This window comes from Palaemon carinicauda, chromosome 41 (genome assembly GCF_036898095.1).
Source record: "Palaemon carinicauda isolate YSFRI2023 chromosome 41, ASM3689809v2, whole genome shotgun sequence".
NCBI classification, from domain to species: Eukaryota; Metazoa; Arthropoda; class Malacostraca; order Decapoda; family Palaemonidae; genus Palaemon; species Palaemon carinicauda.
This window is the reverse complement of record NC_090765.1, coordinates 14,561,792-14,581,737: the sequence shown is the minus strand read 5'-3', so window position 1 is coordinate 14,581,737 and position 19,946 is coordinate 14,561,792. Positions and strand designations below refer to the sequence as shown.

General features: G+C 41.1%; 1 protein-coding gene across 5 annotated transcripts in view; it reads right to left on the bottom strand.

The window, feature by feature from the left end:
* Bruce (BIR repeat containing ubiquitin-conjugating enzyme) overlaps positions 1-19,946 on the bottom strand; it is a 241,074-nt gene that overhangs the window by 28,205 nt on the left and 192,923 nt on the right. For 3 of the 5 annotated variants that reach the window (XM_068364131.1, XM_068364133.1, XM_068364134.1), the window contains 4 exons: positions 5,882-6,076; positions 3,112-3,330; positions 2,635-2,771; positions 664-762 (listed from right to left, as the gene is read on the bottom strand). In XM_068364131.1, coding sequence (XP_068220232.1) covers positions 664-762; positions 2,635-2,771; positions 3,112-3,330; positions 5,882-6,076 — 650 coding nt within the window. The remainder of the gene's footprint in view (positions 1-663; positions 763-2,634; positions 2,772-3,111; positions 3,331-5,881; positions 6,077-19,946) is intronic. The other 2 variants (XM_068364132.1, XM_068364135.1) reach the window with 2 other exon arrangements.

The following is a 19,946-nucleotide window of genomic DNA, read 5'->3' as shown; positions in this document are numbered from 1 at the left end:
GAACAAAGCATTGTGATACAGAATATTTTACCTAATTTTGGTTTATAAAGCAGCTTATACTGTAGTTGCAAGTCTTTCATCTACTAGGACACAGGAATATACCAAAATTATAGCTCAAATATTTTACACTTAGGAAAAATAAAGTACAGAGATGAAGCTTTTACAAATAGGAATACTGTACCTGTAAACAGTGTAAGAACACATGGCTCAATCCTCAATTTTCTATTTAATGACCTTACTGCTGCTATTTTCCCTAACCTACAATATTTCAAATTTGCTTTGCTTTTCCAAAACATTTTCAAGGAACATATGTGTATATTCTGGTGCACTGCATTTATAAAATATAAAAATTTAAATCTGTACTGTACTTCCTTTGATACAAATCTATTTCATGCAACTATCTTATGAATTATATATCATGGCATTAAGGAATCCTGTTACAACACATGAGAAGGTAAATGAACTGAATGCAGAAGAAACTTAAATTTTCTATTTGTTAACATTAAACCAAGGTGACAAAAAAGCCCTTTTTATAACATATGAAGCAAGCCAAGTCATTAAGATAAGGTCTACTGCATAAAAGCATGCATATTGCAATCAAGTAAAGGTCCAAGATTCATTCATAAATCTGAAGGAGAACCAAAAGAAAGCTAAAGGCCTCACCTCATAATCATTCATCTCCAGGCTGACCCAATCATTTTCTACAACCATTTCCCCCTTATCCCCATTGCTGCTCCGCACACAACCATTACTAGCAGGATGCTGGAAAGAAAAAATCATTACTCTACAAAACTGAGTGTGCAGCAACCCTCTGCCTACCAAACGACAACATACTTGGCCATTTTTCGGTGCCTAAGCAATTCACTTTTGAATACAGTATTAAATGATCGATCAAACTTTAACCCATCCATTTAAAAAAAAAATAATACTCTTTAACAATAACATTAAAATAAATGCATTTCTAAATGTATAAACTAAGCTTCAGATTTCTGGTTATCTCCAAACTAGAAGAAAAACACAGTAAAATATCTTTCCCTTGGCAGCAAGAGGGTTAATCTGCCAATTCCATAAGATAGTTAAAAGAAAATTTTTAAAACAAATATTTACTTCTGATAACACAAATATATGAGCAAGCTACATTATTTTTGCTATTGTATTTAGTTTACAAATATGTATGCATTGACACACATATACATCATCATCTATCATATTTTTTCATGATTTTCAAGGCTTTTCTTCAGGTTATTTGATTTGACACGATAAATGTAATAAGTTGTGGGATATCAAATCAATTGGCAGAAAATCTATCACATCTAAAGATTACCATTTTACTAAATCTTTAGAGGGCTCACCATTTAGAGCCAAAGTATAGAGTTTTATATGGGATTTATCTCTTCATTCTACAAATACATGAAATGCCATCATAATTAGTGGTAGTCTCTGCCTTTTATGTAAATTCTCATGGATCTATGCTACAAGTGTACAACCTTTCCCGAAGTTTCCCTACAGATGCTATGAATGCAATCTGATAAATGAAATTATGTAACTTGTACACCTAAAAAAATTACCCATCAACTAATTATTAACAAAGGTAAATAAGTGAATAAACCAAATGACAAAACAACCAAATTCCTCAAATGGAAATTCTCTTTAATCCTGTATCCAATTCTAAAGTTTTCATGTCCATATGAATTTTTCCAAATCATTGTGTCCCCATTGGGATTTGAACAAAAATTCCAAAGGTTGTCTTTACTTTAAACTGCTTCCTGTCTACCTAAGAGCTAACTATCCAATAGTTTTCTTAAATATAGCACAAGTAGGTTAGAAATTTTAATATTTATATTGAAGCTTTTTATTTTCCTGTTTAGAGATCTCATAAAAAGCTATTTAATTCCCCATTTAAAGATTTCACAAAAAAATTATGTTGTCCACTACAAAATGTCTATGAACATTCTGATCTATATAAAAAACCTGTTTATTTTCCTTTTATATAACACAAGCCACTATCACTCACAACATAGAAGAAAAAAAGTCAACAGGAATGAAAGCAGCGGAATAGAGAAACAAAGATCCCTACCTGGCTTCCACACTAGATTAAAAAAACACATTTTTTAAACCATACAAAAATCAAGTGCCATGCAACTACCTTTGATGTTATTCTTTAGATTCATTTTTGCATTGTTAGTGAACCTCATACCCAGCAACAGTGAATCAAGCATGCTCTCCAACACATCAGAAATAAAATCTTCAGTGTATATGATCAGTACAAGTAGCACAATAAAATAATTAAATAGGTCATTCTTAAGTTCAAAAAGTTGCCAGAACCCATTCTAAAACTAGAAATGAAAAAGGGAACAAGGTTAAGTTAAGGAAGTAGGACGGCTATGTCAGAAGGGACTAAATGGAATACATGAGAAGTAAAAGGCACGGGTCACAAAATGGACCCTGTCATTTACATTTTGCCATACAAGGCACCATGATGAACTGCAGTAACACACAATTAGAAAAACTTGAACTATTTGGCAGGTTATATCAATTATGAAAGAGAAACAAAGCATGGATTTTCATGGGGACTTCAAAAAGGGATTCTGTACACAGACAAAATTATATTCATAACTTAAAAAGACTACTTACCTGTTGTCCCGTATCAGGATACAGAAGAGACATATGTTGGGCGAGGAGGGACAGACCTCCTTGACTAGTAAACACATGAAGAGTAGATGGCAGAGGTTCTGTACATAACAACAATGCTTCTCGGCCAGTCTCCCCTTCTGGTAAAAATGAAACTAAATATATTACGCCATTCTTATCAATTATGATAAATACCTTTCATTCCATCACTTTAAAACATTAAAATTCCCAATTTTACTTAAAAGTACAGGAAACCAATAAATACAGTACTATCAATTTTTTTTCTTGATCTGATAGTAATTCATGTTTTTCCTTTGTTCTGTGCATAAGGGAATAAAAATTTTGCCTTAGGAGATACAATGAATTTTCAAACATCTCTCTCCTGTACATGTTTTCAAATATGTTCAACTTAATCACAATTTAGCCAAAACCCAAAAGCATCCTTTAATATAACAAATAATAAAATAAATTAAAACAAACCTCTGCTATGGTCTCTTCTATTTGTCAGTGTGAAAGTTACGTGTGAGGCTGGGGTGTGTCCTTCATGACGCAAAGCAGCCATCACCTGGGCTACAGTGAGTGTTGTAGGAAGACCAGATGAGTTGCCTAGACTATCATGAACAAGGGCATATGAGGATGAGCTGGATCCAGTTGCAGAAGACAATTTGTTCAGCTGCTTCTCTGCTTCTTGTTCAGTCACTAGAATGAAAAAGAAAAAAAAGTTATCCTTTTATACAATTTAGGCAAGCCCTAGAGAGTTTAGAACTAATTTGGTGAATCTCCTGATATGCATATAGCTTTTTCTCTGACGCTCAGTTTATCAACATTTACGTGTAAAATTTAAAAAATTTCCCATCTTTACTTTCCATAGACACATACCTCTGATAAAATAATGACATATACTAGAGATTAATGTCAAGAAGGAAAGTAGTTATTTCAGTCACTGTTGTATTGTTTAGATAAAATTCTTTCTTCACACTCCAGATTATGATGTGTTTTAGTACGTTTTGACATGACTTCCTGTGGATACATTAGCTATTAATGCACATGCCGCAACGTGACTTATTGTATACCGTTGAGAGGAGTGCGCATACCTCACTATTTCTCTTAATTCAGGGAAAAATCCAGAAGAGTAGGATAGTTGTTTATAGTGGGAATGATGATGATAATGACATGCTAGCACCATTCTCTAATACAGCAATTAACCAGCCAAGTTTTGATAGTGATGAGCTTATAAAAACTCCTTAAATCATTATCAGCTTCCCTTATCAAGCCCAGCTGGGAGATTGATAAATTTTTATCATGTTTTCTTTTTTTATGAAAAATTTCAATTTCAGCCATTAAGGGATATAGAGCCATGATTAATTCTGAACTTAAGCATGTGGAATTACACAATTTCCTTTCAAGTATTTAGGACTCCAATAGTTATGTCTATCGATTGGAATTTGGAAGTAGTTTTACGGTATTTAAAAGGTTCGGCTTTTGAACCATTGGAAAAATTATCACTTATAGATTTTACAGCTATAAAATTTTTCCTGGTGAAGTAGGCTTCAGCTAAACACAAGCACTATCTTTTAAGGTAGACTGTGGGGAGCACAAGATAAATCTCTCTCTTGTCTTCCTTTAGAGCAAAACAATAATTTTATGACAAAGGCTGCCACAATTTTTTCACAATAGATTTCTTTGCCTGGAAAGAGAATTCAGTATCATTTGGAAGCTCACAAAGAATTGAATCCAAATCTAATGAAAGCCTTGAAGGTTAAAGTTCTTGATATTAGAAGTACAGCTACATATCTTAATTTTTGCAGAAACCTTTCTTTGGAATGAGTTTTAGTGGCAGCTTGGTATAAAAAGTTGGTATTCACTCAACATTATCTTGAAGAATCCTTGTTAATCTATATAGATTGTTGGGTTCTAGTTCCTATAGTGGATGCTATTAGCGATCTATCAACTTTTTATGAGTTCAGTTAATTGATAATCTTCTTACTTTACAAAAACTCTACTATTAATTACATGGTGTTGGGGTTATATAGATAGATAATTAGAAATAAGATATCATTTACCCATCTTTTAGTCCTAGATTTCAAACATCTTTTGGAAAAAAGGAGTCCTGTATTTCAAACTGTATTTAGAGAGTTTGTTACCATCAATCTATACCAGTCTCAAATTTTAATATTTCATTATATTTCAATGCTACAGAGTATAAATGACTTATCACTTTCCTTCACTGGCATCCCACTTCTATATGTGTGGGAGTCAGCAATATGAACATCAGAGGAGGTTCGTGGGAATAAATTGAATTTGAAAAATAAAATTTATTAATTTTATAATCATCTGATGCCCCCCCTCCCCACGTATTTGTGATATCAAGGGGCTAGGGAATAGCTTTGATTTTGAGATTGAAATAACAAGCCCCTGCCACTTCACTAATTCTCTTCTTGTGCTTAACAGCTAGAATCTCATTACTTTTCTAAGGCCTCGTCTATTGAAAGGAAAGACGATAGGAAATCAAAATATTTTTACTGGTAAATATCAATAAACCAAGCTTCTAGAGAAGAGTCAATATGAACATCTAGCATAAAGAAATTCATTTTCATTATTAATGTTTTTTTTTTAGTAAGGTTAGGTCAAATAATTAGTCTTTTGAGCTTTTTTGGCCTTTACGACATTTTTATCTTAATAAAGTGGTTGTTCACAAAATCAATGATACAATTTAGAACAACTATCTTTAATTTCACAAAATTTCCAAGGCATTAATTTCAATAAAAACCCTTCTACTGAGAGTTATCCAAAAGTTGGCTATTTTCCTTAGTAGTTTACCCCACAGGTAAGGACTTAGGATTATATTCTAGGGCTTCTGGATCAACACCACTTACTTTGGAATACTGTATACTATTTACTTGAGAACTGACTAGTTTGTGTGAAGGCCGTTATCTCTTTTATACCGACCGAGCTTTAATGTTTCCATAAGCTATTGGATACGGAGGGCCAACTGTACTTTATACCTTAATTAAATCATGGAAATGTGTAAATACTTAATATAAACAGTAGATTTGTACAGTACAGTAAATCTCTATCTAACTACCTTTTTAAATAAACGTTTACCAATTTAAACACTGTTCAGTGAAATGTAATCTCAAACCTACGCTCAGAAAATGTTAAACTGAAGATCTAGTGTATAGTTAGAATGACATACAAATAAGTTAGTTTCCTAAAAATTACCATATAAGTAAAATGAACATTAATTAACCTTTCTTAGACAGCCTGCTCTGAAGAGTGCCATTGGCTTTATCTCTATTATGTCTCCTTTCTTTGGCTTGGGCTGCAGCAGCAGCTGACAACTTATCGATGAGTTCTGCATGGGCTATTTCTGCAGCTTCCCGATGATCAACAGGGCCCAAATCTAGGTCACTTGCATTGGCATTTGCAACTCCTCTTGACCAATCTGAAAAGGGTATCCATGATTTCAACATTTATCAAATATTTTTTTTAAGAACTATGTATAACTAGAAGACTCAAATACTCATGCAATGATGTGTCGTTCATTTAGTTCTTTATGCATGTATAAGATTTTTCCATAGATTCTGATCATCTTTAGCATTCAGATCTTTCCAGACTGTTGCATCCGGCACATAGTGCTAGGTATGCAATTATTTTGCAGAGAAGCGTGATTAGTGAAAGGTGTCCTGGCCAGCTAGATTTTCAGTTTTGCAATACGAGGTAAGAATAAATATTGCAAAAATTCCAAGAATAATATTTGCATGTGTTCTGGGGTGTGAAGAGCCTCCGTTTGAAGAGGTTGGCCAGGGCACAAGCCACCCATTAAGATACTACCGTTAGAGAGTTATAGGGTCTTTTGACTGGCCAAACAGTATTTCATTGGATCCTTCTCTCTCGTTACCGTTCACTTTCCCTTTAACTACACTTACAACAAATAGTCTGGAGTATTCTTTACAGATTCTCCTCTGTCCTCATACACCTGACAACACTGAGATTACCAAACATTTCTTTACCCAAGGGGTTAATGCATTTTAAGTCTATCTCACACAGTTTGGATGGCTTGTGTCTAACCACAGTGTTCATTTTACCTTAAAATGGTCAAATTATTTTGACACGGGTACGTTATAGAGTGGGAAAGAAATTGTCTCACAGGCCACTACAGATTAATTTTACAAGGTAATATTGAAATTGTTCATTATGTTATGGATGACAGAGTTCTTCAAAATCCTACTCTTATACTAATGAACACTTCAAAATTGAAAGTGGATTGCACATTATTGCTTGCATATATTTTCCTACAGGTATTTATCTATTGATCACCATGATTTTTAAAGTTTGGAATCCGTATGAGAGTTCAATCAATTGCTCTAACTGCATATGGAAATTGGTATTTTTTAGACCATTTCTTTTGAGCATATTTTCTCATTTCATCCTGATATTGGGGTTATTTTAGCCATATATGGGCTTTTTCAGCAATTTTCTTGAGAAATGCAGCCATCAAGTCCAGTTCACAGAAGTTTCAAGCCGCTGCTGAGCTGCTTTAAACTTTTCCAAGCAATTGCTGTGAAGCGAAAGCAATTGCAATGTGTTATTAGAAATGAAGTAATTGCTGATAATTAAGTATTTGATTGTGCTTAAGCACCTGCTCTAAGCATTTTCTACAAGCAAAAGCATTTACTTATTTTATTCATTTGAATTGAAGCAATTACTTAAAAATCCAGGAAAAAGCATTTGCTGTAAGTTTTATTCATCAGGCTGCATGCCCTAGAGACTAACCGTACATACATATGATCTGCACCCAAGCCCCCTCTCCATTCAAGCTATGACCTCAGGGGGCCAGGCAATGTCTGCTGATGACTCAGCAGGTGACCTATCGGCTCCCCCAAACACCCCATCTTTAGCTCACAAGGATGGTGAGGTTGCAGATACTAAAGGAACTAACAAGTTTGAGCGTGATTCGAACTCCATTCTGGCGATCACCAGCCAGGGACGTTACCATAAAGTACACCACAACCAGAACCCTCTTTGCTAGTAAAGTTTGACATGGGAAACATTAAAAATATATGAGAGGTATACAGTAATCAATTTGACACTGTTATGCTATGAAAAAATTCCTTCTAAGCCTAAATCTTCCCAAACTTTTGAGTTTACAATACAGTCCCCAGACAATGACGAATGTCAAGACTAAAACACAACTTGTATCTGCAAAATACACATATAGCATATCATATAAAGAATTTTAAGTAATAACAGTGATCAAATTCAGCATAAACTCCTTAATAGGAATGCTTGAATTGTGAAAAGACTTGCTGACTTTTCAGTTAACTGAAAGTAACTAGTATTACAGAAATTTGTTATGAAATAGGGCTGATTCCCCTGCCTCCAAATGAGGACAATGTCACATACTATTAAAGAGCACGGTGAAGTAGAAGCAGTGTGTCAATATAAGTGTTTCCGAAAATGAAAAATAAAATTATGGGAAGAGGTTATTTACAAAAACCCATTTGGTAGTATAAAAATGGCTTCATATTTTGAAGAAAAAGATAAAGGGCATACATTTCAGAGTATGGAAGATGGCCAATATGGCTACAGCCAGCAAAGACTGGTGGAACATTATTGCTTGGAAGGAACATATCTGGGGATTCAAAGCTTCAACCCCTACAGGGCATTTCTGTTACCTTGAAGACACACTGGACTCTGAAGCAGGAGCTAAGAAGGCAGTAAGAAAAAAAAGGCTGCATCATGATTGAAATGTAAAGAAATTGCCATCCAAATATGGGGGTATTCACAAAGAAACTGGAAGAAGTGGTAGAAAGGGCATCAATGGATTGAGTGTTGATAACAAGATGATGTTTGGTAGATTAAAACATGTGCATGTGTTTAGGGGTATGCCTAACGGTATGTCGGATCATTTTATTGGTTGAAGGAAAGTTAGTTGTAGCAATGGGGAAATAGAATGGGGGATGCAGAGTGCCATATGGCAGGGTGAAAGTGAAAGAAACTGGTGATCAAGGAGGAGGAGTAGAAGTTAGTAAAAGAAAATGTTATTTTTATTAGTAAAATAAATTTTTGAATATACTTACCCGATAATCATGTAGCTGTCAACTCCGTTGCCCGACAGAATTCTATGGAGGGATACGCCAGCTATCACAATACTAGAAGGGGGTGTATTTACCAGCGCCACCTGTGGCCAGGTACTCAAGTACTTCTTGTTGACACCTCCTCAATTATTCCTCGGTCCACTGGTTCTCTATGGGGAGGAAGGGAGGGTCGATTAAATCATGATTATCGGGTAAGTATATTCAAAAATTTATTTTACTAATAAAAATAACATTTTTCAATATTAAACTTACCCGATAATCATGTAGCTGATTCACACCCAGGGGGGTGGGTGAAAAACCAGTGTACAAGACTAAAGGATAGCTAAGTATCCCGTATTTCATATAATCAGTTATCCACAATAACAATGAAATAATAAGTACCTGGTAAGGAAGTCGACTTGAACCGTTACTCTGCCTTTAATAAGATCGTCTTCCTTACTGAGCGCAGCGTTCCTCTTGGGAGGCTGAATCAACTCAAAGGTGCTAAAGTATACAGGGCTGCAACCCATACTAAAGGACCTCATCACAACCTTTAACCTCGGCGCTTCTCAAGAAAGAATTGACCACCCGCCAAATCAACAAGGATGTGGAAGGCTTCTTAGCCGACCGTACAACCCATAAAAAGTATTCAAGAGAAAGGTTAAAAGGTTATGGGATTATGGGAATGTAGTGGCTGAGCCCTCGCCTACTACTGCATTCGTTGCTACGAATGGTCCCAGGGTGTAGCAGTACTCGTAAAGAGACTGGACATCTTTGAGATAGAATGATGCGAACACTGACTTGCTTCTCCAATAGGTTGCATCCATAACACTCTGCAGAGAATGGTTCTGTTTGAAGGCCACTGAAGTAGCCACAGCTCCCACTTCATGTGTCCTTACCTTCAGCAAAGCAAGGTCTTCTTCCTTCAGATGAGAATGTGTTTCTCTAATCAGAAGCCTGAATAGTAAGAAACTGAGTTCTTAGAACTTGGAAAAGAAGGTTTCTTGATAGCACACTATAAGGCTTCTGATTGTCCTTGTAAAGGTTAAGACCTTTTTAGATAGTACCTAAGAGCTCTAACTGGGCAAAGTACTCTCTTCAGATCATTCCCCACCAAGTTGGACAGGCTTGGGATCTCGAACGACTTAGGCCAAGGACGTGAAGGAAGCTCGTTTAGCAAAAACCGAGCTGCAAGGAACATGTAGCCGTTTCAGATGTGAAAACAATGATCCTGCTGAAGGCGTGGATCTCACTTACTCTTTTAGCTGTTGTCAAGCACACGAGGAAAAGAGTTTTTAATGTGAGGTCCTAAAAAGAGGCTGATTGGAGAGGTTCAAATCTTGATGACATAAGGAACCTTAGGACCACGTCTAGATTCCAGCCTGGAGTGGACAACCGACGTTCCTTTGAGGTCTCAAAAGACCTAGGGAGGTCCTGTAGATCTTTGTTGGTGGAAAGATCCAAGCCTCTGTGGCGGAAAACCGCTGCCAACATACTTCTGTAACCCTTGATCGTAGGAGCTGAAAGGGATCTTACTTTCCTTAGATATAACAGGAAGTCAGCAATCTGGGTTACAGTGGTACTGGTTGAGGAAACTGCATTGGTCTTGTACCAGCTACGGAAGACTTCCCCTTGAGACTGATAGAAGAGAGTGGATGTTCTCCTTGCTTTGGCAATCGCTCTGGCTGCCTCCTTCGAAAAGCCCCTAGCTCTTGAGAGTCTTTCGAAAGTCTGAAGGCAGTCAGACGAAGAGCGTGGAGGATTGGGTGTACCTTCTTTACGTGAGGTAGACTTAGAAGGTTCACTCCTAGAGGAAGAGTCCTGGGAATGTCGACCAGCCATTGCAGTACCTCTAAGAACCATTCTCTCGCGGACCAGAGCGGAGCCAACCAACGTCAGCCGTGTCCCTTTGTGAGAGGAGAACTTCTGAAGTACCCTGTTGACAATCTTGAACAGCGGGAATGCATACAGGTCGAGATGGAACCAATCCAGCAGAAAAGCATCCACGTGAACTGCTGCTGGGTCTGGAATCGGAGAACAATACAACAGGAGTCTCTAGGTTATCGAGGTAGTGAACAGATCTATGGTTGGCTGACCCCACAGGGCCCAAAGTCTGTTGCAAACATTCTTGAGAAGGGTCCACTCTGTGGGGATGACCTGACCCTTCCGTCTGAGGTGATCTGCCATGACATTCATACCGCCCTGAATGAACCTCGTTACCAGTTAGCTTTCGATCTTAAGACCAGATGAGTAGGTCCCTTGCGATCTAGAACAACTTCCACGAAAGAGTCCCTCCCTGCTTGAAGATGTAAGCCAGGACTGTGGTGTTGTCAGAGTCCACCTCCACCACTTTGTTAAGCTGGAGGGACTTGAAGTTTATCAAGGCCAGAATAACCGCCAACAACTTCTTGCAAATGATGTGAAGTGTCCTTTGCTCCTGATTCCATGTTCCCGAGCATTCTTGTCCGTCCAAAGTCGCACCCCAGCCCGTGTCTGATGCGTCCGAGAGGAGACGGCGGTCGTGTTTCTGAACAGCCAAAGGTAGACTTCCTTGAGAAGAAAGCTGTTCTTACACCACGCGAGAGAAGACCTCCTCTCTTCGGAAACAGGAACTGAGACCGTCTCTAGCGTCATGTCCTTTATCCAGTGAGCAGCTAGATGATACTGAAGGGGGGGAGGTGGAGTCTCCCTAACACGATGAACAGGGCCAGCGATGAAAGTGTCCCTGTTAGACTCATCCACTACCTGACTGAGCATCGGTTCCTTCTCAGCATGCTCTGGATGCATTCTAGGGCTTGGAAGATCCTTGGGGCCGACGGAAAAGTCCGAAAAGCTCGACTCTGAAGATCCATACCCAAGGAGACAATGGTCTGGGATGGAACGAGCTGAGACTCCTCAAAATTGACCAGGAGGCCCAGTTCCTTGGTCAGATCCATAGTCCATTTGAAAATCTCCAGACAGCGACGACTTGTGGGAGCTCTTAAAAGCCAGTCGTCTGACGGAGCCGGACACAAGATCATGATACTGCTGCACAGTCTGTGAACTGTCAATCATGGGCAAGCGAGGAAGTACAGTGACAACCCGAATCTGTCTAGACTGTCTGGGTCGTACAGACAACTCCTTATCGGGTTGCTGAGGTTGCCGCACTGCGTCACAACAAGTCACTTCTGTTGGTTGTTGAACGTCTTCCCCGTGACACATTGACTCCGTAAACAAAAAATCCTCTAACAAGGACTAAGCTTGGACTGCATGTCATGCAACACAGCTCAAGGTCTATGGGAGCAGGTGTGGTAACAGACGGGATTAGCGACTGAAGTGGAACCATTACCTTCCCTGGAAGCATGTTATGCTTAAATAAAAGTCCATAAGAGGTTATGCAGCTAAAGGCTCCCTCCAAATGACAAGAGTCCTCAAGGGAAATCAGAAGGAGGGAGAAAAGAACTTTCTCATCTACAGGGACCATATCCTAGAAAAGCTAAGTTCTCTCAGTGAGGGTTCACTGGTGCAAAAGCAGCAGACTAGAAGGCAACGTTATGAAACTGCTTGACAGTCTAGTGAGTTGGCAACAACCAAAGATGTGTGACTGAGAAGCATGAGGTAAGGTATGCAGAGCATGTTGTATGCAGAGTATGCTGTATGGAGAGCATGCTGTATGTAGAGCATGTTGTATGCAGAGCATGCTGAATGCAGAGCATGCTGTATGCAGAGCATGTTGTATGCAGAGCATGCTGAATGCAGAGCATGCTGTATGCAGAGCATGTTGTATGCAGAGCATGCTGTATGCAGAGCATGCTGTATGCAGAGCATGTAGTAAGCAGAGCCTGCTGTAAGCAGAGCCTGCTGTAAGGAAAGCAGAGCGTGTGCATGGCGTTTAACATTTCTCAGAAATTCCATGACCAGTGCTAGAGTGCTTTATGCATGCTTGCATGGGGTTTAATATCAACATAATATTACCTTACATTCATAACTCATGATTCATATTTTTGCCATATTTTGCGATCTTGTTAAAAATATATTGCAAGGAATACAAATATATTTTTATAAGTAATACAAATAACCTCCATTATCATATGGTTTGAAAATGGAGGTAAGGTATGCTGAACAGCAGAGTCAGAACGAGCTGGAACAACAATAGTTGTGGTTTCCTCTTCAAGACTCTGTTGAGGGAACACCTGAGGCTCAGTCTGCAAAGGCTGAATAAAAGACAAGCAGAAGGAAGGCGCATGGGTGGAGGAGGCTGACTCCTAGCATGAGTGGTTGAACCCAAGGGTTGCGCTTGCTGAGCGGTTGGCGGAAGCGGAGTAGCAAGTTCCAGTTCCTGTGGTGTGAGCGGAGCGCGATGAGGAAGAGGCTGCGCAGAACAAGGTAAATGTCTCGCAAGCTGAGGCTCCTGAGGCGCAAGGCTAAGGTGTTGTGGTGCTTGCCTAGTGGAGGGTTGAGCTCGCTGCAGCGAGAGCTGAGGAGACTGACTCATGGACGGGAGAGGTTGTTGTACCTCAACCGAGTGTTGCATCACTGGTGGAGCAGCAAGTGGAGGCGGAGGAAGAGAGGTATAATCCTCCTGATCCCATTGTAAAGGTTGCCTTAAGGAAGGCGGAGGCTGAACACCACTGGGAACAGCAAACTCAGCACGTGGCTCAACATCGTACGCCTGGCAGGTGGTACTGCGATCAGGCGGAGCGAGCGTAGGCGGAGGGAGTGTAGGCGGAGGCGGAGGCGCAACACTCTCAGCCCGACACTCACGCATCAAGTCCGAAAGCTGTGCTTGCATGGACTGTAGTAGAGTCCACAACATCGTACGCCTGGCAGGTGGTACTGCGATCAGGCGGAGCGAGCGTAGGCGGAGGGAGTGTAGGCGGAGGCGGAGGCGCAACACTCTCAGCCCGACACTCACGCATCAAGACCGAAAGTTGTAGAGTCAACTTGGGGTCGGCAGACACTAAGGTCTGCTGAGGTAAAGCCTTAACAGCAGAGATCTGTTGCGGCAGAACCTTACTCCTCTTAGGCGGAGTGCATTCAACTGATGACTGAGGAGAGTCAGAGTTAACCCAATGACTGCATCCGGGTTGTTGAACTTTAACTTCGTACGTCTGGCATAGGTCTGGACTTTACGTTTAAGAGGTCTTGAGACCTGAGACCAGCGTTACTCTGCCTTTATTTTCTCTCCTAAATCTCTTCTGCAGACGAGCAAAATAAGGGCTCAATCGTCTGCGGGTGGGAGTGACGGTCTCGGTAAGACACGCCCACAACCACCGAGGATACTTCTGTGCGCCGATCAAGGCCTGCTGAACCCTTATGCCCTTCGACATTGCTTCTCCCCTGGGCTTGGGAGCTTGCAAGAGGTCCCGGACTGGGAGGACGACTGGCGCGCACAGAAGTACCCTCACGCACAACACTGACATACTTTGCGCTAATCACTTATCACTTTGATTTCTGTTTGCACTTATTTCACTGAACTCGAAACTTTAAGTGGTTTGTACCTGAAACACGCAATTCTATCCTTTCTCAAAAGTTAGTAATTGCGAAAACAGAATTACAATGTAACAGAAAAATCTAATGAAAGATAATTCAGTGGCTGGAAAGAGACTAAACACTAGATCACTCTAGAAGCGTTTAGTTTCTTCCCCTAAAGAGACTAGGGAGAAGAGCAAAAACGATAACGACGTTACTCGTACGCCTGGCAGGCTTGAATGAAACGTTTATCCTCCTCTTTCTCCCTCCGTCTCTATCTCTCTCTCTCTCTCTCTCTCTCTCTCTCTCTCTTGACTTAGAACCTGAGAGAAGAGCCCAATCATATATATCGTTAAAACATATTATTGTTAAAGGAAAAAACTGAAATATTTCCCAAAATGAAAAGTTCCTTTATTAGGATCAAAACCATTAAGTTAAGAAAGAATGAACAAAACGCTAGACACGGTTACTCTTACTGCAACGTGAAACCGTGAACATTCTTTCTCTATCGTAACGATAGAGTGCAAGTTGAACGTTCTGAACGTCAACAACTGCAGAGACAAAACAAAACGTTAGTTCAACTTTGAAAACAGTACGAGACTATCAAAGAAATTCTTTCAAACTCTGTGGCGGAAATAGCATAATATGTTAACAGGTAAAACCGAAATGACGGGCTCAATGTTAATTAACTTCGGTACCAAGAAAAGACCGCCTACTATTAGGAAGGTCGAATATAAACAAATATAAAAATTAATTTTAATAAGTTTATAATAAAAGGAAGTTAATCGAAGAGGCCTATAAGAGGCGGAGAGATATAAAATAAATCTATAACTTTTGTTAAGCAAAATTAAGAAAGAGAGTCTATACTCTCTTAGACACCAACACTTCCGTCTAAGGGAAGGGTCGGCCATTGAAAGGTGAACGAGAGTTCATACTCTCTTCGTCACCATAATTAATCAAATTAATTCCAAAAGCTAACTAAGCTAATATAGAAGTTTCCAGTAAAGCGACAGCCGAAATCAAAGAGAAATACTTCACCAAAGTCGTGAAAATACTCCAAGAACATAAGCGTATCCCAGAACGTCTTGCCGGAAGCACGACAGAGGAATAATTGAGGAGGTGTCAACAAGAAGTACTTGAGTACCTGGCCACAGGTGGCGCTGGTAAATACACCCCCTTCTAGTATTGTGATAGCTGGCGTATCCCTCCATAGAATTCTGTCGGGCAACGGAGTTGACAGCTACATGATTATCGGGTAAGTTTAATATTGAAAAATATCACTGGGCTTGCAAATGATGTGTGTGGCAAGAGGATTGTTGGAGGCAGCATGAAGAAGGGTAGTGAATGATGGAATGAATTAGTAAAGATGAAATTGGAAGAGAAAAAGAGGGCATTTGAAGAATGGCTGCAGAGTAATAGTGTAAAGAAGTATGAAAGATATAGAGAGAAAATGTGGAAGTAAAATGCAAGGTAGCTGAAGCATAGAGGGTGGCTGACTGGAAGTAGGGTCAGGGATTTGGGTGTTTGTAAGAAGAGAATAAGTAGAAGATTTTGAAAGAAGTTAAGAGAGAAAGGAAGGGTAGCTCATGAAGAGACAGTAAAAAATTAAAATGGAAGGTTATTGAAAAGAAATGAGGGAAGAAAAAGGTGGGCTAAATATTTTGAAAGGTTGCTGAATGTTGAGGATAATAAGGAGGCAGATATAATTCCTGCTGCAGGTGTTGTGCCAGTGATGGAAGAGGAAGTGAAGAGCACTAGATGAAACCAGAGTAGGAAAATCACATATTATGGGAGGTGTGAGGGCTGAGATGTTAGAGGAGGGGGGTTTGTAGATTATTGTGTATATTATCTACAATTTTTTATTTGATTTCTCCATCCCTGCCATCATCTGTCTTCATCTACTGTACAAGACCTCATCACGTATCACCATGGCGCAGGTTGAAACCATTCAGCGTTTTAATGGAACAACGGAATCCAGCATTTGCATCAAGCCACCATTTCCCCTCTACATGTGGATTTTACAGTGTTTGTGCTTTGTTTGTAAACCGTTAATGCGGTGCCAGTGCAGTGCAGTATTAGTGATTTGATTTTAATGGGTAGTATTTCTCTTGAGTTCTGAGCTGCTCTTCATACCCCACCTGAGAACCCTTTTACCTCAACCCATCTCTAGAGTTTGAGGTGCATGCACTCTCTCTCATCACCAGAAACACGCTGCCCGCTGCCCAGGTCAATGGCTCATTAAGTAACAGCTATCAGTCTTCCCGCCCCACCCAAGAGCCCTCCCACACTCGCTCTCCTGTTGCTATTTGCCACTGTTGATTTACAGTAATCTTAAAATAAAAACTATAGTAAGTCTCTCTTATCTTTTAGTCTTTTCTTTTAAACTGTGGGTGATTGCTTAAAATGATTTATAATGTCTACTACCTCACATCAAGGCGAATCTGGGGATATGCAAAGTGACCAGGACAATGACAACCGCCAGTTGCCTTTATATCCAGTCTCATCAACAGACCGTCGAACGCCACCAGATTTTTTAACGATGGAAACCCCGCCTTTGCTCTCACCTCACTCGACTATGCTGACTTCAACTGCTTCAGGTGGGAGTTGAGGCTCCTCATCAAATACCTGGAGGAATCTCAACAGCCTGACTTGGCTACAGGTCAAGAGAGAGGAGGATCAACGTCATCACGACAAGGAACTACACCGCCAAAAGGGCACTTTTAAGAAGAGAGGAAGAAGCTTTTCATCACCTATTTGCAGGTACTCGTGGTCAACCCTGCCCACCAGTAAGCAACACCGTTGGACTCGCAACAACTTCCAACCCAATCCTCAGTGACTTTTCCCTTTCAGCCACCAGTCCCACAGAACGCCATTGCCCAGACCCCACAGAACGCCATTGCCCAGACACCACCGCATTTAAGTCCCGACGCCACATATCAAGCGTTTAGGGAATGGCGTAGACGCTGGGATGACTTCAGTGTAATGGTAGAACTAGCGACTTTACCTACCATGAAGCAGTTAATACAACTTCGCATATGCCTCTGCCTGAAGACCCAAAGGATACTCGAACACACTCAATGCGCCACCGGACACAGAACGAAGCATGGAGGAAGTCTTAAATGCTTCAAGAAACACATCAAGAGCCTGCAAAAGGAAGCTTTACGTCGCAGGGTCCTGCTTTCCTACACACAGAGGGAAGGGGAAAGCTTCAGCAATTTCTACGGCAAGCTGAAGCATGTAGCAGAAAAAATTGACATCTGTCCTGGCCAGTCAGCTGCTGGTGAAGAAACTCGGCAAAAGATGATCATCATCATGGGAGTCAGGGATGGGGAGCTCACACAAAACTTATTGATGAATGAATGTCACTCCTATGAGGCCATAAGAACAGCCACCACTGCCATATGTGCCCCCCCCCCCCCTCCTAAATTGTGTTTTGTCTCTACCAACAAAAGAAAAGCCAAAGGACATGGGAGCAAAAGTAGTACTTCTGATCTAAACCCTAACAGGGACACTTCATGCATTGCCTGCACAAAGAAGCACAGCTCTTCAAAAAAAAGTGTCCGGTTGCCAACAGCATATGCAGAAATTGTGCCAGAAAGGAATACTGGCGTAAGACCTCAAAGTGTCCTGCCAACAAGGCCGCGTGCAGACACTATGGCCAAGAGGGCCACTATGACAGATGTTGCTAACAGCAGCTGAATGCCAAGCAGGGCGAACCACCCAATGCCATGTCACCTTTGAGAGAGCCCTCCAATTTTTTCAAGGGCGAGGCATTTTCCACAACAACTGGCCCTCACCAGCACCCATATCCCTCGACCTCACCTAAAAGGGCGACATCCAAAATTATGATGCTGCCGGAGACAAAAGTCGATGTATCAGTGATGTGTCCTCAGCATTTGGAACTTCTTCAAATCACCAGGAATGAGCTGTAACCTTCTGCCACCCCAGTGACACTCATGGCAGATGGATCACAGATGACACCAACTTTAGATAGCCTTAAGGCCACTCTGTCTTTGGCCAACCGATCCTGTCATACCACGATCCCAGTCCATGAAGGAATTCGGATGCCACTCCTGTCCTACACACATTGCAAGGAGTTAAGCCATCATTCCGCCAGATTTTCCACGGCCCATCCTACAGGTTGTCCATGTGAACAGATGTAAGGAGCTACTCTTCCATGTCAACACGACCCCTACCAAGGCACGAGAATATTTCCTTCGAACCTTCCATGATATTCTCGTGTTTAGCTGAGGAGAACCTTAAAGAAGCTCCACTGAGGTAGATGACAGGACCTCCACCTTAAAAAGGATGCTGTCCCATTCACCATTCACACCCCACAGCAGATCCCCTACTCTTTCCGCAAACCTGTCAAATAATTAGAACCTATGGTCCAGCTGGGTATCATGAAGCCTTGTGGGGACAAGCCATTGGAATGGTGCCACCCCCTAGTTGTTGTCCCAAAGGTCATTGGAGTTTGCATCACAGTGGATCTCGCCAAGCTGAACACGCATCTCCAGACCAGCTCACCCTTCGCCCACACCCACAGCTGCTGTCTGTGCTGTCGATTCCACACTGCGGACGCTCTACACAGCTAATGGCAGATGGAGCTAGCAGAGGAGGGCCGTCACCTCACTATTTTTTTCATTACGCCTTACAGACGCTTCCAGCATTGCTGAGAACCTATGGGCTTCGCTGCCACCGGCGATGCTTATTGTTACACCAGTGACCTGGCTCTCCAGGGCATGAAGAAATGTGACAAGGTTGTTAATGACATTCTCATCTTTGACGACGTCCTACTGACACATTACCATAGGATCCATGAACTACTCACTCGCTGCCACAAAAATGGCATCACTCTCAACAGAAATAAGTTTATAGTGGCAGAGGATTCACCCTTTCTGAAGAATTAATAGCTGCCGATCCGGGACGATTCGCAGCTCTACAAGACCTTCCGACTTGACGGGCTTATGTTCCTTCATGGGGTTACTTAACCAAATGGCAGAGTTCATCCCAGATATCTCTATAACTGCACAGGCCCTTCGCCCACTTGTGAGCCCCAAGCATTCTTTTACTTGGACACTGGACCATGACCAAGCCCTCTAGTTCTAGCATCTTTTGACCCAACCTTGCCAATCATTCTTCACACAGACACATCTCGTCTCTATGGAATAAGCTAAGCTCTCCTCCAAGACCACAGTTCCAGACACCTCCGAGTAGTTCAGTGTGGATCCTGCTTTCTTGCAGACACCGAGATGAGGTATGCAACGATTGAATTGGAGATGCTCGCTATTTCTTGGGCCCTTTAAAAGTGCTGCTTGTACCGCCAAGGATTGCCATCCTTCACACTGTAAATGGTCCATCGTCCACATGTGCCTATTATCAACTGCTACAAGTTAGACATGATAAAAAATCCACGGCTTCAGCGAATGAAGGAAGTTATGTCACATGACCAATTTACTGCAATGTGGTGCACTGGCAGGTCTTTATGCATTCAAGATGCCCCTCTCGCGTGCATCTGTCACCTATACCACATCTGAAGATATGATGGGCTGTGCTGAGGTAACGTCACACGTCAGGTTTGTCGTTAATGTCATAATAGCTTCCCATAAAGAGGATGCCACAATCGTTAACGTCGACCGGACTCTCCAGGACATGTCAACAGCAGCACGAGCCAACCCTGACCACATTTGCCTTCATGTTTACATCATGTCCGGATTTCCCACAAATCGTACAACATGCATACACTACCATGTTGAAGGATGTGAGCAGCCCTTTCTACTGACG